This window comes from Gouania willdenowi, chromosome 14 (genome assembly GCF_900634775.1).
Source record: "Gouania willdenowi chromosome 14, fGouWil2.1, whole genome shotgun sequence".
NCBI classification, from domain to species: domain Eukaryota; kingdom Metazoa; phylum Chordata; class Actinopteri; order Blenniiformes; family Gobiesocidae; genus Gouania; species Gouania willdenowi.
The window spans coordinates 32,384,628-32,404,148 of NC_041057.1; the positions used below are offsets into that span (position 1 = coordinate 32,384,628).

Here is a 19,521-nt window from a genome sequence, read left to right on the forward strand (position 1 = left end):
GTCAAAAACTCAATCGAAGATTATTAAAGTATGCAAATGTTAAACAGAAATATAGAGAACAACAACACAAATGCAGAAAATGACAACAAAAATGCCCCCAAACGACTCAAAGCACACACAGAATGACAAAAAAAATTAATGTACTTGGAACAGATAATCAAATTTTTTTTGGCCCTCATTGTGATTAAAGTTGCCATCACTGTTCTAGAGCAAAACAAAGAACAGAGAGACAATTGCTGCAGCTCTTCCTCTGATGTTTCAGGACGAGCTCAGCTGGCCATTAAAAGTGCAGCAGTGTCAGACATATTTCCATAAGCACATTGCACTGAGTGATACCTCATCAACCACAGAGTAACACCACACAGCAGGCTCATTACGGGCTGGCCAAATGTGCACAGTGCTATAAAAATGTATTTTGGTGGCCTGCTATTGGCAATGGCACGAGAGAACTTCTCGACTCAGAAGAACAGAGCAACTATTATTACTACAGCAGAAGAATCAAATCACTCACTTTCTAAAGTTACTCAGTAAAACATTTCCTGTAGAAAACAGCAGGAGATTTGAAATCATAAACATTGTCATTTTACATAATAGCAATAGGAAAAACATGGATTAAACCTGTGAAATATGTAATGATGTGTTTGCACCAGTGTTCATTTTGTTGACTAAAATATTTTGTCAGTTTTAGTCTATTATATATATATTTTTTAAAGTGACATTAACTCGACTAAGGCTGTTGTAAATGTCACACTTTGTCTACTATAAAGTATTAGTATGATTGGGATGATGAGCGTTCCTACTGAATTATACTTCCAAGTTTCCCAAGATGCTTTTGGAACCTACAACAAAAACCTGAATCACACTGAGGCTAAATATCTCTGTTGATTCTCCACCTTTACTTTGAAAGTTCTGAAAACATTTTAAGTGAGAAAGTGACCAAATAGAATATCAACATGTGCTGATTTGATCCATTAAAGTAACGTATACACATTTCATTCACACATTTCACACATTTTCAGAGACCCTCCATTGGTCTACTGACTAAACTTCCTGTTAGCTTCAAAATAAGAGCCCTATTTAAAAAAGAGTTTTAAAAAAAAATTAAGGAACACAAGATGAGATGCTTTTATTTTGAAAAGGGGATTGCGCTTGCAATGCATCATGAGACGGTTTAGTATGACTAGTGTTCCCACCATGCATAGTTAAAAAATGTCCCCATTTAGTGTATATGTACTCACATACTCATATTTGTCTTTTCACACTATCTAATGCACACGTGTCAAACTCAAGGCCAGGGGCTGAATCCGGCCCTTAAGAGCATCAAATTCGGCCCGCAGCAGAAAGCAAAACACTCAGAGAAACCATGAATCGTTACCAACTAATTCAGTCGTACATACCTCCAAATTAATACACAAATTCAATGAAAAAATTTGCAGGAAATTTCTCCCCATGCATATATCACATGATGGCAGTCAAACTAATTTCATCACGATCAGAACTCGTGGTTACATCAAATCTGTCTATGTATTTACAAACATTAATAACATCCCATATCAGGTTGATTAACCCAAAAGATTTAAAAAATTTATAAACTCTTATGCTTTATATTTTAGTCGACTGTGTCTGTAACAGATTTAGTCAAATACAATCTTACTGTCATTGAGTTGACTAAAACTAGACTATAACTGAAATAGTCCTGATGACTACATTCAGTCAAAAGACTGTAGCTGCGTTTTCATTACAGATTTTCACAAAATAAAAGCAATATTTCTAAATGCATAATTGCTCTTTGAACGTGTTTCCAGTGAACGTTGTTTTGGAGCCCGGTAACTCCCGTGAAATCTCATCTTGCGAGACTTCTTAGCAGAAATACGGACGCTCCAGACCTCCTTATAACACTCTGTAATCCTTTGATGTTTCACGTCTAATGTGGCAGTGATTTTTTAAGTATAATGCTAGGAAATGTGTTTACACGTACTGCACCATCGGAGAGAGGTCGTGGTCATGTGACCAGGTACGTCACGTCTGTGACATGTATTTGCAGAAAAAGTGTTTCCATTTTGCTTTTGTGACACATTTCCATATCAAACGTCTGAAATTCCTCCTCATGAAAGCATAAAACATTTTAGCGATATTTGAGTGTTTTTTCTAAATTCTGATGTTTCCAGTTTTTATTGCACTATTTAGATATTTTGCATTTCCAAGGGTCATGAAAATGCAGCTTATGACTAAAACTAAAACCTAATTTGCTGTCAGAATTAACAGATGTTTGCACAGATGTGAGCGACCTCCTCTAAAATTCATGGTAACTGATATTATTCCACCTTCAAGAAACAGAAGTGTAGTTTAGATAATCTCATTCAGGGTTTTGTGTTGAGAACTGATTGGTCTAAAAAAATTATAAAAATTGAAATTTATATTTTGCTGTGTGTTGATCAATGCCTTTTGCTTTTCTATCAAAACTAATAACAACATTAGCAGAAAATAAAGCAAAAAGTACAAATTATCTTTGTGATAAATAAACTGAAAGATAAAGGATTCATATTATATTATTTTTTTTGTTTTATCCAAAACCAACAGACATTTCATAAAGATGTTAAATAAATGTTAAAAAATGTTTTCATTATGTAATAAAACACTTCAAACAAATAAAACGATGTTCATTAGGTTTTTTTCAATTATTTATTCCATTTCAAAACATGCTATAAAACACAGTCATAGCGACACAAACCTCTAACCCAAATATATTAGTCACTAGTTCTTCTTCATTTTTAGCAAAAGTCCTTCAATGGTTTAATTCTCAGTGACACTGTTGGCGTTTTGACACTAAATCTGTATTGATTCTTAAATGTGACGATTAAAAAAGGAAGAACCAAGAATCTGATTAGAGGGTCACTGTCTGCAGCCTCACAGGTGTGTGCATATGATAGGAGGAAGAGGAAGAGGAGGAACAAAGTGTAGGACGAGAAGAAGGAGGAAGATGAGCAGGAGATAGAGTAGGATCAGCAAAAGAAGAGAATGGAGGAATAGCCTGCAGTAAACGGTGAGGATGGTGGTTCGTTGCATCTGTTGATTGGAGCGATTTGTCCACTTGTCCCAGGCTCACAGTGTCCTGTCCAATGAGAAGCCTGAGCTGGAGTCACATGGTGGTCAGAGCCAGGCCTCCTGCCTTGCTCATGCACGGTAAACCTGGAGCGGAGGGAAAGTCGTGTAACATGACGCGACCGTTCTCGGCTCCGCCTCCTCCGAGGCTGCTGGTGCGCATGGCTGCATCGATGAGTTCCTGTAAGGAGGAGGGACAGGACGCCTCAGACAGGAAGTAAACACAGCGCCATTTAATTGTTTCTCCTACATTCATACTGCAGGTCTGAAAGCAGAACTAAGTAAAGTTTTCACCTTAATAAATCCTTCTTGTAGTCCCTGTGAGGGTAATACAAGTGTTTATGGGGTGATTGGGGGTCTTTCATCTCCCCCTGCTGTCTCTGGCCAGAAAACCACGCTTGCAACTTTCCTGCCTCTGGACCAGTACCAGTCTCACAGCTCTGTTCTCATTCTCGCGACAAGACGTACTGCTTTACGACAGCCCAATACACACTAAAGGTGCGTTCACTTCAATCGTCTGTGATGAGTCGCTTGAACACAGTGGTGTTTTTTGGTCACTTCATTGCTCCAGTGACGTCATTACCAAGGAACAATTGTGTGTATGTGTGTGTGCACAGCAGGGTGACAGGGTAGGACAATGGCTGATCACTTCACTTACCATAAAATATCAATGGTCAACTTATGGAGTTACTAAAGAATGAGTTCACTCAGAATGTTCAGCATCAGGCTGATCCACAGAACGCCACAGGAAATCATTCCTGCCTGTGGCGATCTAACTGTATAATGCATCACTGTAACCTCACAGCTTGATTGCTGTAAATATCTGTATTATATTTGTATTATTATTGTTGTAATTATCTGTATCATATTTGTATTATTGTTGTTGTAATTATCTGTATCATATTTGTATTATTGTTGTAATTATCTGTATCATATTTGTATTATTATTGTTGTAATTATCTGTATCATATTTGTATACAAATTTGTATATAAGTATTATAATTATTAGTTTTATCTATCTTACTTTACTTTATTTCTTACTACTGTAATGTGTGTGTATGTAATCCTTATTTTTAACAGTATTTTACTAAATTATACACTTATTTAATGTTTATTGTTTCTGTCGTCTTTGCTTAACGTTTATTCTTTTATTTGTGATATAAGTGGCTGGGATTAATAAAGGAATTCTAATTCTGATTATTCAAGAAGGTAACGCTTTAATTATGCCCCTGTATGTTAAGGAAGCTTTAATTTTGTGTGATCGTTCATATTACGTATTAAATGCGTCTTCCATCAGTTCGGAAATAAATATTGAGGCCTCTGGTCTCGGTGTGTGTGTGTGTGTGTGTGTGTGTGTGTGTGTGTGTGTGTGTGTGGCACTGATCATATGTATAATATAATAAATATTTATACATTTTAAGATCTCACTCTCCTTTCACGTCTACTTTTCAGTCCATCCTCCCACGGGGTTTCCCTCCTCCGCACTGCTCCGTCTGGGATGCAGAATTACGACGTTATTGCATTTTGGTGACGTAAAGGTTGAATAGAATGCGTCCTGGCCGTTCAGATAGCAGTCGCATTGCAAAATATCAGATACGTACATATGAAAGTGGCCTGGATCGAATTTGAAAAAAATCGGTATTGTACTTTTTACATAGATGTGAAAAAATGTAATTGACCTGCAGTGGGAACATAGCCAAAGTCCCACTATTAAGAAAGAGATGTAGATGTAATTCTCTGGCCTGTTTATTGCATACTGCAATCATAGATGACTTTGTATATCATTTGTATTTGTATTTTTTTGGCACGCTTTTTCCCTCGCTCCCTCCTTTTTTTCCTGCTTGCTCTCTTTGTCTTGTTATAATCTAATAGGAGCCTCTCTCTGCATCTAAATCATGGAATTGATCAGCTGGTCTTTCTGCGCTTTTGGTCAAATTTCTTAACGAAGAGTATGTGCATTGGGAGAGTCTGTAAGTCTTGAGGACGTGGAAAACGTCCACCAGATTGGAATTATGACAACAGGTCTGCTGATTGGATCTGGCATTTTCCTGATTTATCGCAAAATTTGGATTACGTTGGCAGCAATATTGGAAGCCGCTTGTCATCAATGGAAGGGGCGGAGCTCTCAGAACTCTTTGATGGATTCCACTGTGGTTAACTTTAAGAGGAGTGGAGAGTTTGTCTCAAGGAGATGGCCACATTAATGGATTGTTGATCGACTGACCAGGAACAATAGGGCTGGCAGTCATGTTGTGGCTTGCCCTCATCTGCTGTGGCTGCTCCCCAGTATTCCCGTATCTGTCCCCGTATGTGACATGATATTGTTTTTCATGTTTCTTGGTCGGGATGTATCTGACACTGAATTGCCCCTTGGGGATAAATAAAGTTTTCTGAATCTGAACTTGTGGCCTGTGTGACTTCACAAAATGCAGTTTCTGAGAAAAAAACAATAAATGCAGAAGGAATTATGGAACGTTGTCAGATTGTCTTGATCTTGAAAGTTTGTTCCCAGGTCAACACACACGAAGCAGTTCTCAGAAACAACAACTACATACTGGTATAGTGATTCACAGGAATGTCCCAGCATGAGCTGATTGGGTCATATGGTCAAAATCTGAATTTCATTGGCTGTCTACACAGGTGGGTGTTGCTAAGGGTGATTTCAGACCGGTTTAGTCCAGGACTTAGTCCAAATGTTGTAGGACAGGTGATGATTTTATCACCTTGGTTTGGCTCGCGAGCAACTTCTGATCCACTCCAAACAGCCTCCAGTTCAGTTCCATGAACCAGTTGAGGGGCCATTACTGGAGTGGAGACTTCTCTTGGCAGAGAAGAGGCTTTCATCTATAGGTCAAAGCCAGCGCTGAAAGGCTCAAACATACTCAAGGCCAATTAACTGCAAAGCTCAGATTTTACTACCACACGGACTTCTATGCGTAGTAGTTGTCACACAAAACACTGCTCGGCATTTTATCGACCCGCATTAAATGTAACACTGACCTGCATTTCACCTAGCTGATGAAAGATGAAGATGCTACGAAAGGAGTCCATCGTGCTCCTTAAGAGTGCTCAAAAACTTCTCCATTTGTTCTTTCAAAACAATAGCGCAGCAACAAGTTGTCGTGCTTTTGGTGGTTTTAAAGCCCTGTTTTGCATCGTTGCTGTTTCTCCAAGCAGCGACAGATTCGCTCTAGACTTCATTTGCGTGTTCATGCCGACCAAATGATGAGGACTATCAGAGCAAACGGACCCTAGAGCATTTTAATTTGTCTAGGATCTAGGTCTAGGTCTAGGTCTGAGGACTCACCTTCATCCTTCTGGACTCAATCCTGGACTTGTAGCAGAACTCCACCAGAGCCACCATCATGGCCAGGCCCAGTCCACCAATCAGGATGTAGAAGACACCCGCCACGTTGCTCAGGCTGAGCGCACTTGTCTTGTCCTATCAGTGCAGAGAGGTGTGGTCAGTGGGCGGCCAATGGCGATGCAGTCACATTAACTATATGTTGATCAGAGGCAACGACTCAGGTGACTGCTCTTTACTGGACAGGCACTGCATTATGGGAAATGTAGTGTTGCTCTTCAATCCTGAGTCACAGCCTCTGTGTCTGTGTCTCATGCACAAACATGCACAAACACACAAAAACAACCCAAAACTCAGCATCTGCATTTCTTTACCTTCAGCCTGTTGGACCATGACACTTTCCTTTGATATCACAAGTTCATTTAAATGTCTCGTACAGTATTTCTGCTCATTTAGCATTCATGTATTCATAAACCATCCATACCAGTTGTATTCACGTGCACGGCTGGACAGGATGCCAGTCACACACAAACACAGACAAGCACACACTCACTTCTGCAGGCACTTCACAGACTTACCCTCACAAGCATGTTTGTGCACTGTAGGAGGAAAGCATGCAAACTCCACACTCTTAGAACCCCACTCAGGTCTTTATCAGCATGCACTGGTAGTGGGTGTGGCTTTGCTAGTGGACCCTTTAGATGGCTTTCCTCTCCAAACTGTCACATTAGCCTCAGACAATCAGCTGGAGTCATGATGAAAATGGCCTGTGTGGGAGGAGCCTTAGTGACGTGTCAACAACAGATTGGAGACAAAGCCATCAGACACAACAGCAGAGGACCGACAGAGGAACAGGAAGTCTGTCTTTCTGTCCACCTTGCTTTGGTCATTGAAACTCATTGATCTGTACTGACTGCAGAATGTTCTGGAGAACCAGAGGAAGCAGAGACAATTACCTCCTATCAGGTCTGTTTCAAACTGCTGCTCAGTTTCTTCACATCATTGATGTCACAGACATATGTCACTTTCATGAAACAGTGAATTAGCAGCTGTTTGGAGGAAGTCAGTACCAGAGGTGGGAACAAGTCACTTATTCTCAAGTCATGTCATTTAAGTCCAGAGTCAAGTCCAAAGTCCTCAACTTTAATTTACAAGTCTTAACAAGTCATGAGTAGATAATGTATCACAGCTAGTGGCATTTTACAGAGCAAGTTTATTCAACTGATACAAACAATAAATTACATACTGTATTTGTCAAATAATAGTGATATACTGATTTGGTTTGTTTATAAAACCATGTCAGATTATTATTTTTTGAGACAAAGCGACACTGAATGTGTAGACCAGCTGCCCCAAACACCGCCCACCAAATAACAACCTAGGCCTAATTAACCTGGACGGCAAGATGCTGAAATGTCTTGCTGCAACAGAACTGAGGATCTAAAGACATACACAAGAAGAAGGAGAGATTTTAAAATATCCATAGTTCCTCTGTTAATCAAACAAACAATAATCATGCTGGGAAGTAGAACGAGGTATAATTTTTCCAAATCAATTATCAATCATGGTATAATCTTTAAATCCAAAGGATTTCACTCTTGCAATACATTTTCTTTGCTAGCGAGTGCACGTCTCAGCCTAGCTTGATGTTTTAGCTGCTTCCTGATTGGCTGTCAGTTTGTTTAAGGTGGACTTGTCAATCAAAGTCCAGTTTGCAGAGTGCCGTCCAGCAGAGGTTTGAGCAGACTTATTGAACAATAATAATGATTTCATTTAATCAAATCTTTTGTCATGGAAAGATAGGAAGTCAAGTCTTCGCGAGTTAACAGTCTAAAATCTGAGTTAAGTCACGAGTCATTTGTGTTCAATAAGTCGATTTGCAAGTCCTTCGAGTCAAGTTGAGTCTAAAGTCATTAAATTTGTGATTTGAGTCCAAGGCTGTGTTTTAAACATCACACTAATGTACTACACATTACAAACTCAATAAGTATATACCGTCTACTATAAACTATTAGTATGATTGGGATGATGAGCGTTCCCACTGAAGTATACAGTACTTCCAAGTTTCCCAAGATGCATTTGGAACCTATGACGGCATAAACCTGAAGCACACTGAGGCTAAATCTCTCTTGATTCTCCAGCTTTGACAGTTCTGAAAACATTTTACGTGATAAAGTGACCAAGTAGAATATCAACATGTGCTCATTTGATCCATGAAACTCACGTATACACATTTTATGCGGAGATTTTGGAGATTTTCGGAGACCCTCCATTGTGCTACTGGCAAAACTTCCGGTGAACTTCAAAACAAAAGCCCTATTTTCAAAAGAGATAAAAAAAAGTTTGGGAAGAAAAGAAGAGATACTTTTATTTTGAAACGGGGAGGTTTGATTTTTAGTTTGAAACCGGTCCCAGGACCATTTTACATTCTGCTCGCAATGCAGCATGGGGCGGTTGAGTATGACTAGTGTGCCCAACGTGCATACTTAATGTCCCATATAGCATACATCTGGGTATTTCTCACGTGATTAATCTTTCCATACTATCTAATGTGAATGCAATACATATTCACTTTGACATCAGATTTATTATGAGTAGTATGCAGTGTTGGGCGGTAACGCGTTACCGCCCCAACGTCACTTTTTACAGTAACTAGTACTGTAACGCCATATTTTTCTAAAGAAATAACGCCGTTACCATTACAATATGATGCAGGACGTGCTTCTCAGAGTGGAAATACTTGCATTATTTTTGTCTCCAAAAGATGCATCAGTGAAGCTAAGCTAACACTGCGGCTGGATTTTAACGGACTGTGACTGTTACCCAGGGACAGGTCAGCCAAACTATTGCACGGTATGTTGTTGTACATATGCAGCCTGTCGCTGCTCCTGAGTCACTGCTAACAGCAGCTCATTAGCCTGATATGTTTAGCATTGTGTAGCTGAGAAAAATGCAGTGAATGTTTTTCCACATTTATTTTTAAAAGCATTTTTAACAGCAGAATGTGCACCTGGAATATGCACAGCTTACTTTACATGACTGTGCTAAGGCTGAAAAATTACAGTTTTAATTTTGGAGCAGCTGTTTTGTGCTTTATATACACATCATATATGGTTGTTTTATAGCAGTTGATCAGCAGTGGATTATTATATTATTACAGCACTAATATGAAGCTGTATGGACACAAATGACCCAAAATAAATAATACACTCTTTAATTCTAAGTAACTCAAAAGTTACTTTTTCCAGTAACGCATTACTTTTTGGTTAAGTAATCAAAATAGTAACTGAGTTACTTTGTGAATGAAGTAACTAGTAACAGTAACTAGTTACTTTTTTTTAGTAACTAGCACAACACTGGTCGTCTGTTAGTATGACATTTACAACACAGCCCAAGTCAAGTCCAAGTCATGTGATTAGAGTCCACACCTCGGATTAGAACTTACAGACCCTCATGTCTGTTCATTTTGAATCAGTTTCATATTATTCTGTTTGAGCCGATTCATAAGAAAACAATTTTATTATGCGCTATTTTTTAACTTGCTTTGGTATGCTTTACCTTACTACACAGATATGACTTCCTATTGGATGATTTATAATCAAGTCCTGCCCGTTCCTCAATTAGCCACTCTTTTGAATGAACGAGTTTTGATCAACTGTACTCTTTGCAAACCCTTATGTTCAGTTTACGTTTAGTTCTGTATCTCTGATGTATTTCTGGTTTCAGTTGAATTCAATGGCAAAAAGAGCGAGGCTGACCTGCTTCTTAGACTTTGATACCTGACTTGTTTTAATCCTAATGATCAGACCAGCAGAGGTTAGCGATGTGTCAGACATTTAATGGTTGTTCTTCAGAACGTTCAGCAGCTCACAGACACTCTGAGCTGCGAGTGTCATCGAAGCTTCCTCAGATAGAAACAGAGGAACCTTCAGTGACAGCAGTAAAAGTTCCACCTCTGATCTCAGCAAGTTCATCACATCTAAAAAGTCCCGAGTTCATCTGGTCTAACTCAGCCCACGCCCCCATATACGACCCAATAGGACTGAAAACATGTCAGTCCCACCAAAGAAGGCCAGAACAGAACCAATGAAAAGGAAAGACTAAAACCAGACCAGTGAAACAAAAACTATGGGTTTTTAAGTAAACCATAGCCAATGACTCAAAAGAAAAATGGACAAAATGAAAAGTGAGGCAAAACCAACAAAAGACTAAATCCAAACCTGAGACTTAAAATAAACCCAATTCTCAAAATCAATGTCACTTAAACAAGTGACTCAAAACACAAATTGTAAATAAAAAATAAACCAAAATGACTAGAAACTAAGTAGTCACTCAAAGTCCCCAAAACCAAACCTGGTACTAAAACCAAACCTGGTACTAAAACCAAACGACAAAAAGCAAATCACAGATTCAAACTTCCAACTATTCTAGGTACTAGAACCAAACCTGAGACTAAAACCAAACAAAAAGCCCAAAACATTAGTAAACAAGTGACTAAAACAAAAGCTGTAATTCAAAAACAAACCAGTGAATCAAATCTGATGAATGAATGAATCACACTACATGCTGCACCATGTAAACACTGAAAGGACTTGTCTGATATTTTCTCACATGTGCCTCAGCAGAAACCTTCTGAGGAAGTCTAGTTTTTCCTAAGTTAGGAGCTCTGCCCCTTTTTCTTCACAACGACAACCTGCTTAGTTGTGTGGGGCTGATGCAGGGAGGGGGGTATCGGATGTGTGTGATTAGCAGGGAGGGTTTGGGGCTTAGCATTCAGGACCGGCAGCCTGGAGGACTGACCTTTCTCCCAGAGTCCTTGTGTCCGCACTCGCCCTTGTCATACCACCACTTGTTTTTCAACTTGTCTAAGACAGCCTGTTCATTGAGCTTCAGAACGGCAAGGTTTACCGGGATTCTTCCCAGGGGCAGCAAGGGTGGGAGTGGGGGTGTTGGGGGGGAGGGGGGAATAACATAAATAACATTATGCACTGTCATGTTATCTTATGTTATTATTCAGCTGCACAGCAAAGTTGGCCTAAAGCTGCGCTAGCAGTAGAGACGCTGTGAAGAGCAAAAACATGGACAGACAGACACAGAAAAGACAAAGAAAAACAAACAGGTCCAAGAAAACACAGACAGAGAGAACAGATGATAGAACACAGACACATTCTGATAACATCGAGCTAAGAATGTTCCTCTGGTTCTATGAAGTCCATGTGCAGGTCTTGTCGAGTTTCATTAAAGGTCCCATGTCATCTCCATTTGTTCTAAGAACCCCAAAAACTTAGTATTGGAGGTTTATTTTCCAAAACTCGCCTGTTTTCCAAAGTTTTAGCCTCTAAAAAGTCACTTTCTGAGCAACTCTACACAAACAGACTGATTTGCATCCTACGTATGCATATTCATCAGTGGGCGTGTCTATAGACAGGACACTGACTTCCTCCTCCTCCCACCCACTCCGTAGCTGAGCTCATGCTGCTTTATAAACACGAGACAGAGCGTGGGGGTGGGCCGTTCACCGGTACATACATAGACTGTAGAAAATATATACATAGCACTGCGCGAAGGACGCTGAAATGCTCACCTTCGTGGGCGTGTCTGTTTACATGTCAATCACGGCAGAGAACTTCCTGGAGGCGTGGCTTCTCCAGCTCAGTGCCGTGTCAAATTGGTCATCAAAGTGGGAACGCGTCATCAAATTGGAGCGAGGTGTTTGGGCTCACCCTGCAGTAAGAAAGGAGCAAATCACCCTCTAACTAATGATTGAGGGAATCAATGAAAAAACACTTTGGACATGTGTATGAAGCCCTATTAGACCTTTATGATATTTAAAGCACAGAAAAGTTGATTTAGCGTAACATGGGCCCTTTAACAACAAGGTCATCTATGACCCTTTATGAAGTGGTTTTCCTGAAGTAACAAGTCTCTCAGTACAATTTTTGTTTTGGTTTCACAGATGATAGGTTTAGTTCTTTATTTTCTTAAGAAATATTCCACACAGAAAGTCTTTCCCTCAGTTCACGCCCAGTCTGCGTATTCCACTCTGTATTCAGCTCTGTGAGGCTCAAGCTGCCCCCAACAGAACTCCCCAATCCCAGCCACGAGGAAGACTATCACACTGGCACTTAGGCTGCTTTCACACCGGTTTAGTCCTGGGCTCAGTCTGAATGGGCGGAGAACAGGGGCCTCGTGTATAAAGAGTTGCATGAAAAAACGGTACTTCTCAATCCACAGACAGGTGTACGCTCGTAAAAATTTAGATGTTTGAATCTGTGCATAGGACTGGATCCACGTTCTTATCATTTGAACATCTGTGTTGATGTGAGTGCAAATATGCCCCCTCCTTGTCCACGCCCATGCATACGTAAATCATATTGAAATGAGATTAGCATCGGAATTCCCCTCTGCGTGATTACAAAAAGGTACGCTCCGACCACCAGTAACACAGAAAAGATATTTTTAAAATTATTTGACCAACAGCAACATGTATGACAGAGATGATTCAACAGCAAAGATACTTCAATGAATATAGACTAACGGTTTAATTTCTATGAATATTTTACTAAAAATAAGTCCTCTATGATCACCTTCTGTCTTCTTAAGCGTGGCTAAAAAGCATTTAATCTCCTCATTGGTTTGTTCAATTGATATGAGGTTTAAAAATGTTGTTAATTTGGTACTTGACCCTAATATTGCAAAGTTTGGTCAAAATATTCCCAGCAGTTATGCTGTTATGCTACATTTTTCAAAAGTAATGCTTGTGTGACTGAATTCTCACTCCTCCCCAAACTGATCCTGGACCTGTGATCAGATGCTTGAGAAACCCACCATAGGCACAACACCTAAACCAGCTGAGCTGAGAAGAAATAGACAAAAAAAACTCACAGACACTCTCCCCTTTTCTTCTTTTCTGAGAAAGATTACCACAGAACTCTGGCACTCCCCAGCGGAGGCACGACCCACACTTTGTAAACCCCTGTTCTGGAGCATAAGTACATTTTATGAGACAATCATTTTCACCGGCACCACAGACGTTCACGGGAGACAGATGCCCCACCAGACCTTGTGCCGTACGGAATGAAGTTTGACGAGGAAGGAGTCGCCTCATGCCTCGACGAGCATAACGGGTGCAAGAGCCCGTTATCACTGCTTGCAGTTTTAATTTTGATTTTGATCTTTAAAAGGCTAGAACTATTGTAGAAAAGACGAGATGGAAGTTTAAACAGGAAAAAAAAACAAGGCAACAGGATGAGCTTTTGGGTCCGTTGAGGTGACATTAAAGGTGCAGTCTGCAACTCTTATAAAAGTGATTTTTTTTGTCATATTAGCTAAAGCTGTCACTATGTAAGGACAGCTTTACATGAAACTAATAGTTTGTATTAAAAAAAAAAAAAAAACACTGAGCCCCACCCCCTGCTGCTCCTGCAGCCTTTGGCAGATTGCCAGAATGCACCACGACCGAGCAAAAAGAACCAATCAGAGCCAGGATTGTGTTTGATGGGCTGTCTGACAGCTGTTGCTCACAGTCCCCGCCCCTTTCCCTGAGCTAGCTCTCTTTTTTTACAGTGTATGGTCTGGAGGAGTAGAAGATGGAATTGGTGACTTTTCTGCTTGAAAGGTAATTACTGCTGCTTGATTTACATTATGTTTGATTTGTAATTGTTACACTAGAACTCTGTGGTGCATGTGTTGTTCATGTGCACACAGCAGCCTCCGTGTGGGCTGCTGTAAGTGACACTGTGTTGTTGCTGCTGCTGAGGTGTGTGTACATTCAGAGAGAGAAGCACTGCAGTAAAATGTTTTTAACAGAGCATGTGATGTTGCTGTCAAGCTAACGTTAGCTTGTTAGCTCCTCTGAAGGAGGGACTTTGGAAAGTTTGGAGACAGGGCAAGAGAGCAGCGGAGAGGGAGGGGGAGAGAGGGATCTGAGAGTGGCGGACTGCACCTTTAACCTCGTAAACGAAATACACAAATCAGCCTGGTGATGGATGCATGTGGCTATTTATATATCTCTGAGCCAATTAGCAGAGAGACGATGAAGTGGCCGAGGGTGCTGAGAAACTTTAATGACAGACTGTTTAAAGGACCTCAGCAAACACTCAAAGTAGGGAAGCACACAGCGGCTGATTATTCACATTTAGAAAGTGATTACGTTCAAATATGGGCTCTTTTTGAGAGAAGGTGAGATTTCATGCCACCTTAATTCCCCCCCAAGAAAAAAAAAAGGAGGGGTGTCACATCAACACTATGACATGGTGTTAACTCTTAATTCTAACTTTTTTAGAGACCTGGTGTAGGCTATCAGTTACATTTTGTGAAATAATTTGATAAAACAGAGTCATGCACATGACCCCCAAGTAAGGTCTGCTTTTCAACTGATAATTTGTCCAAGTCACTGGAGGCTTTTCCAACAAATGTTACAATAAAGAATTCATAAGAAACAAGTAGAAACTATTTCCCCAAATGTTCTTTAAATTTAGATTCAAAGTGTTAGATACATGGTAAGAAGCACTATAGTACATGTTGTTCATGACTCAGAATTATGTTTCTAATCATCTCAGAAATGGCTAAAAAAAAAACAGAACTACTGGTGGTAGTCATAACAATGACAGAGGCTCCGAGAAGAGACCTTGGTAAATGCTATCAGTATGATAGTATCTGACCTGCTTAGAGCAGTCTGACCAGAAGAGATTCTGTATTCACATATAACCCCCCAATATAAAAGGGTTAGGTGCAACAATACACATTTTTTGCAACCCTAACCCTGACGGGGGCCTCGGGGTGGGGGGTTGGGATAGCGGTTGGTTTATTTTAAATTGGGTTTCTGGAAGATCAAAAGAGAGATGTAATTTTAAGTTTTATCAGGTTATACAATGATGCTGGAATCTATAAACTGTAACTTGTTGACTTTTTAGTTGTAATTGGCATGGAAATGTAATAAACTGGGGAACCATGTTATTTTTATGGCTTCACACACACATACGTAGGTAGAACATTTTAAAACATGTTTCATATCAAGTTTAACCACTATCTGTCAGTTATCTTGAGTATTATTTTATCCTATATTGAGGTTTCATTTATTCAGACAGTCTTTAAAAGATATTCCTGAAAAACCTTGTCTGAATAAACAAAACCTCAACCTCAACAGACGAGAACACATCACATAAAAAAGGGACAAAAAAAAAAAAAAAAAAAAAAGGGAAGAAACGAGGTTGGATGTAAAATTAACTGTGTTCAAATTAGGGGACGGATCTGGATAAGCATAATGCTTTTTTCCGTCGCCCTTTCCGGCATGAAAAAGGACAAAAAAAGGACAAAAAAAGGACAAAAAAAGGACAAAAAAAGGACAAAAAAAAACAATGATGTGATTTTGCTCTGAATGTCAAATGAATTTCTGTGAATACAACCATGTCGGAAATGAACTGAATAAATAAAATAAAAAAATAAAAACATACAATTAAAAAAGAAGACAAAATTAATTTAGCTGGAACTATCATTTTGTCTTTGTTTTTTTTTTTAAATAAATTGAAATTGAGGGGTATATACTGACAGAAAAAAGTCTCAGTCACCCACACCAAAGACTATATTACAAATATTTTAATTGATTAGGAAGCCTAACAAGGTAACCAAGAAATGAGAAACAAACTGGATGATAGATAATAATGTTTAGTGTCTTTTACAGCTGATTTAAGACATATTTATCATAAAAGATGCTAACAGGAAGCTAACACAAGAGGAATATTAAATTTTATCTAGCTCTTTATTAATTTAATTTGAACTTAAGTAATTAATTACAAAATTGGAATTGACTTTCATTGTGGAAAAAAAACAATTTTAATTGGGAAAAAATGCTGATTACCGTAACCATATTTCATTTCTAATCGACGATGGATAATTGAAGAAGTAATTGTAATTGACGCCAACCCTGGTTGGCGCCGTGTCTCACGAATGTTTATATTGGTCGGAGGAAGAACAAACTGTGTTGGAAGAGAGCGGAGGGAGAAAGACGCTGCAAAAATAATTTACCATGATGAGTTGAGCCTTTGAGGATGAGAGGGCTCTGTTGCTCGGCAACCAAGGTCACAGTGTGCCAGCATCGCTGAGTCAGACATAAGTCGGTGGGTGGGGCTTTGGTCAAGTAAGAGTTTACGTACCAGGACTCACTTCCTGTTTGCAGGAAGACTTTTAGAGGCGGGGCTGTAAACACCTGATAATGAAGCTTCCTGCTGTTGTTCCCACGGTAACCTGCTGAGCTTTTACTGAATCCTGCACAGTTTGCTCTTGTTGTCAATTTCAAAGCAGAAGCTCTCATCTTCCTCTTCAGTGTCCACACCATCACTTCTGAGGTTGCTATGACGATTAAAAGGGTCACTGCACTGTTTCCAACGGGATGTGGATGTTTGCAGCTGTTGCCATGGTGATCACAGCATATTTAAGACATAAAGATTAGCAAATTGACTTCATGTGCTGAATAAAGAATCCTGCAGAAGTAGCAAGAATGAGTCCAGCACCAGGACAACAGTGTCTGTAGTTAAGTGTCAGTCGACTACAGCACATGTCAAACTCAAGGCCCGGGGACCAAATACAGCCCTTTAAAACATCCAATTAGGCCCGCAGGGGGAAAGTAAAAATGGCTGAGAAAACCAAATGATTTAGTTGTGGATATACAGTATCAGTAGGACTGCAAAGGGGCGTAAAAAATATAGAGCAGATTTCCACAGGAACTGAAGCTTGGGAATATTCAAAATGTAGAAACTTTGGCAACATTTTACTTGAAGTTTTATGCATAAGGCTGATATAACACAGTCATTATTATGACATGACACCTGTCATTAGCATGAATCAGGTGTTACCCTATAACTACCTAACCCCACTAGATCCCGCCACCTAACCCAAAAAATGCCAACATAGCTCCAAAGGTGTTACAATTTAGCAAATGACACTTAATGACAGCCTTCATGACAAATAATGACAGTGTAATGTCAGCTTTATGTATACAACTTCAAGTAAAGTGTCACTAAAACTTTTAATTGGAATTATTTGATAAAATTAGGCAAAAATTGAAAGTCATTTGTAGTCATCACTGTATCATATCCAAACATAAATACTGGCATCCATACAAAACAATACACATACAATTTCAACAGATTTATTAGTATGTAGAACTTTACAATTAATCCAGTGGAGTTTTTCATTGAATTTGTCACAAATTCAACAATTATCTGCTGGGGTTGGCAGTTTTTACATGCTGCTGAAGTCATTTTTACTCTGAAATTGTTGGAAGAAACCACATTTTTCCCAAATCCTGCTATTTCTTCAAATTATTTCATAAAATTTCCCCAAATTAAGTAGATATAGTCACTCCCAGTCACCTATTGCAGGGATATTGTCAGTGTTTAATGTACTATATACTTTTATCATATAAACATGGAAATGCAAAGTTGCACTAATTGCACAATTGTTCGATTCCCAACCTCTGCGGCCCATTTGAGATCAAAATGTATCTGTATTTGGCCCCTGAATTAAATTGAGTTTGACAGAATCTGTGCTTTAGCGCGTCTGTCAGTGTCTGTCTGTGTCTGTCCTTTAAGGCTTTGTGAGTTGAGCAACAGACAAACTAAAATCACTTATAGTCGACAGCAAAAACATGAAAAACAGACAAAAAAGACAGAGGATAACAGACATACTTACTGACAGAATGCGGAGTGAGTCAGTAGAGTGTGTAGATAGTGGGCAGACATACAGACACACTAACAGACAGAGACAGACAGAGGGACGGACGTAGACAAAGGTGTGTGAACAACAAACAAACAAGCAAAGGAGAGAAAGACAGACAGGCACACAGATTAGGAGACTGACAGTTGGACGGACAGACAGTCAACAGTGTCAACATCGTGGTGATCTACAGACCATAACATTATACACACTAATATCCTGCAGTGCAGTAGTCAAACACAGCCGTTAAACAGTTTTAAGGAAACTAAACGTATGTGATCATCTCAGCAACTGAAGAACAGAAAACAAAGAGTGTGTGCAGCAGGGGGCGCTACAGAGTTAAACCAGGGGTTCCAAACTCTATCTCACATTATTTACAGCTCTAATATCAGTTCTAACACAAATCAGAATCAGAATTATTTTAAATCTAATCGAGTTTTGTCGACTAAATCCTCTACAGATTAAGTCGACTGAAATGCCTCTTAAACATTATTATTCCACTGGAAATGTTCAAATTCACCACAGAGTTAAAATGTATACTGAGCCCCAGACAACATGACATAGTGAAGTCATTTTGTTATTTGTGGTGTGACCCTACTGATGACGTGTTGTTGCAATAGTAACTGTAATAATAAATCATAAGAAATCAGCAATAAGAAGGTCATAATTCTTTAAGGCGTAAACCAGAGCTGAGCAACTGGCAGCGTGAGAAATTTTGTGCAGGCCCCAAATGACTCCAAAGACACACAAACTTACAAAATAATACACAAAACACCAACAAAAATATATAAAATGACTCTAAAAAACACACATTACAGAGACAAAATACACTAAATTAATCAAAAAAACTGAAAAATATACTAATTTACTTCATAAACACAAAACGAGACCAAAAAACACTCAATGATGTCAAAAAAACAACAACGAACATATACAACATGACAGAAAAAGGTAGAAAATGAGTCCAAAAATACACAAAATTACTCTTAAACACACATTACGGAGACAAAAATGACAAGAAAAACACACAAAATAAGACAAAATATATAAAATTATTCCAAAAATGCATATAACAAGAAAAATACACAAAATAAATCCCAAAACTCTAAACAACAACTAAAGCACATAAAATGAGAGAGCGCTATACTAAATGACTCCCTAAAACACACAAACACACAAAAACATACACAGAAGGCCTTTGTGCTCCCCTGTGTTAATGCTCAGATTATTTATTAATTATTCTAAATGCTGACATGAATGTTGATAATTTGACGTGTTACATTTAAAACAGGTAACATCATATCTTACTACTAATTTAAAATAAGTCCCTGATTGGACTAAAATAGTTGTGATTATTTTAGTCTTTAAAAGCTTTTCTGTCTTTGATGATGATGATGATG

General features: G+C 39.0%; 1 protein-coding gene across 3 annotated transcripts in view; it reads right to left on the bottom strand.

Moving 5' to 3' along the window:
• Nucleotides 1–2,809: 2,809 nt before the first annotated feature.
• LOC114475477 (glutamate receptor 1-like) overlaps nucleotides 2,810–19,521 on the bottom strand; it is a 71,225-nt gene continuing 54,513 nt past the window's right edge. Inside the window, exons 16-18 of one of the 3 annotated variants that reach the window (XM_028466319.1) lie at nucleotides 11,207–11,321; nucleotides 6,410–6,544; nucleotides 2,810–3,283 (exon numbers count right to left, since the gene is read on the bottom strand). In XM_028466319.1, the coding sequence (XP_028322120.1) occupies nucleotides 3,140–3,283; nucleotides 6,410–6,544; nucleotides 11,207–11,321 (394 nt within the window). In that variant the 3' untranslated portion in view covers nucleotides 2,810–3,139. Of the gene's footprint in view, nucleotides 3,284–6,409; nucleotides 6,545–11,206; nucleotides 11,322–18,087; nucleotides 18,157–19,521 lie in introns of those variants that run through there. The other 2 variants (XR_003675470.1, XM_028466320.1) reach the window with 2 other exon arrangements.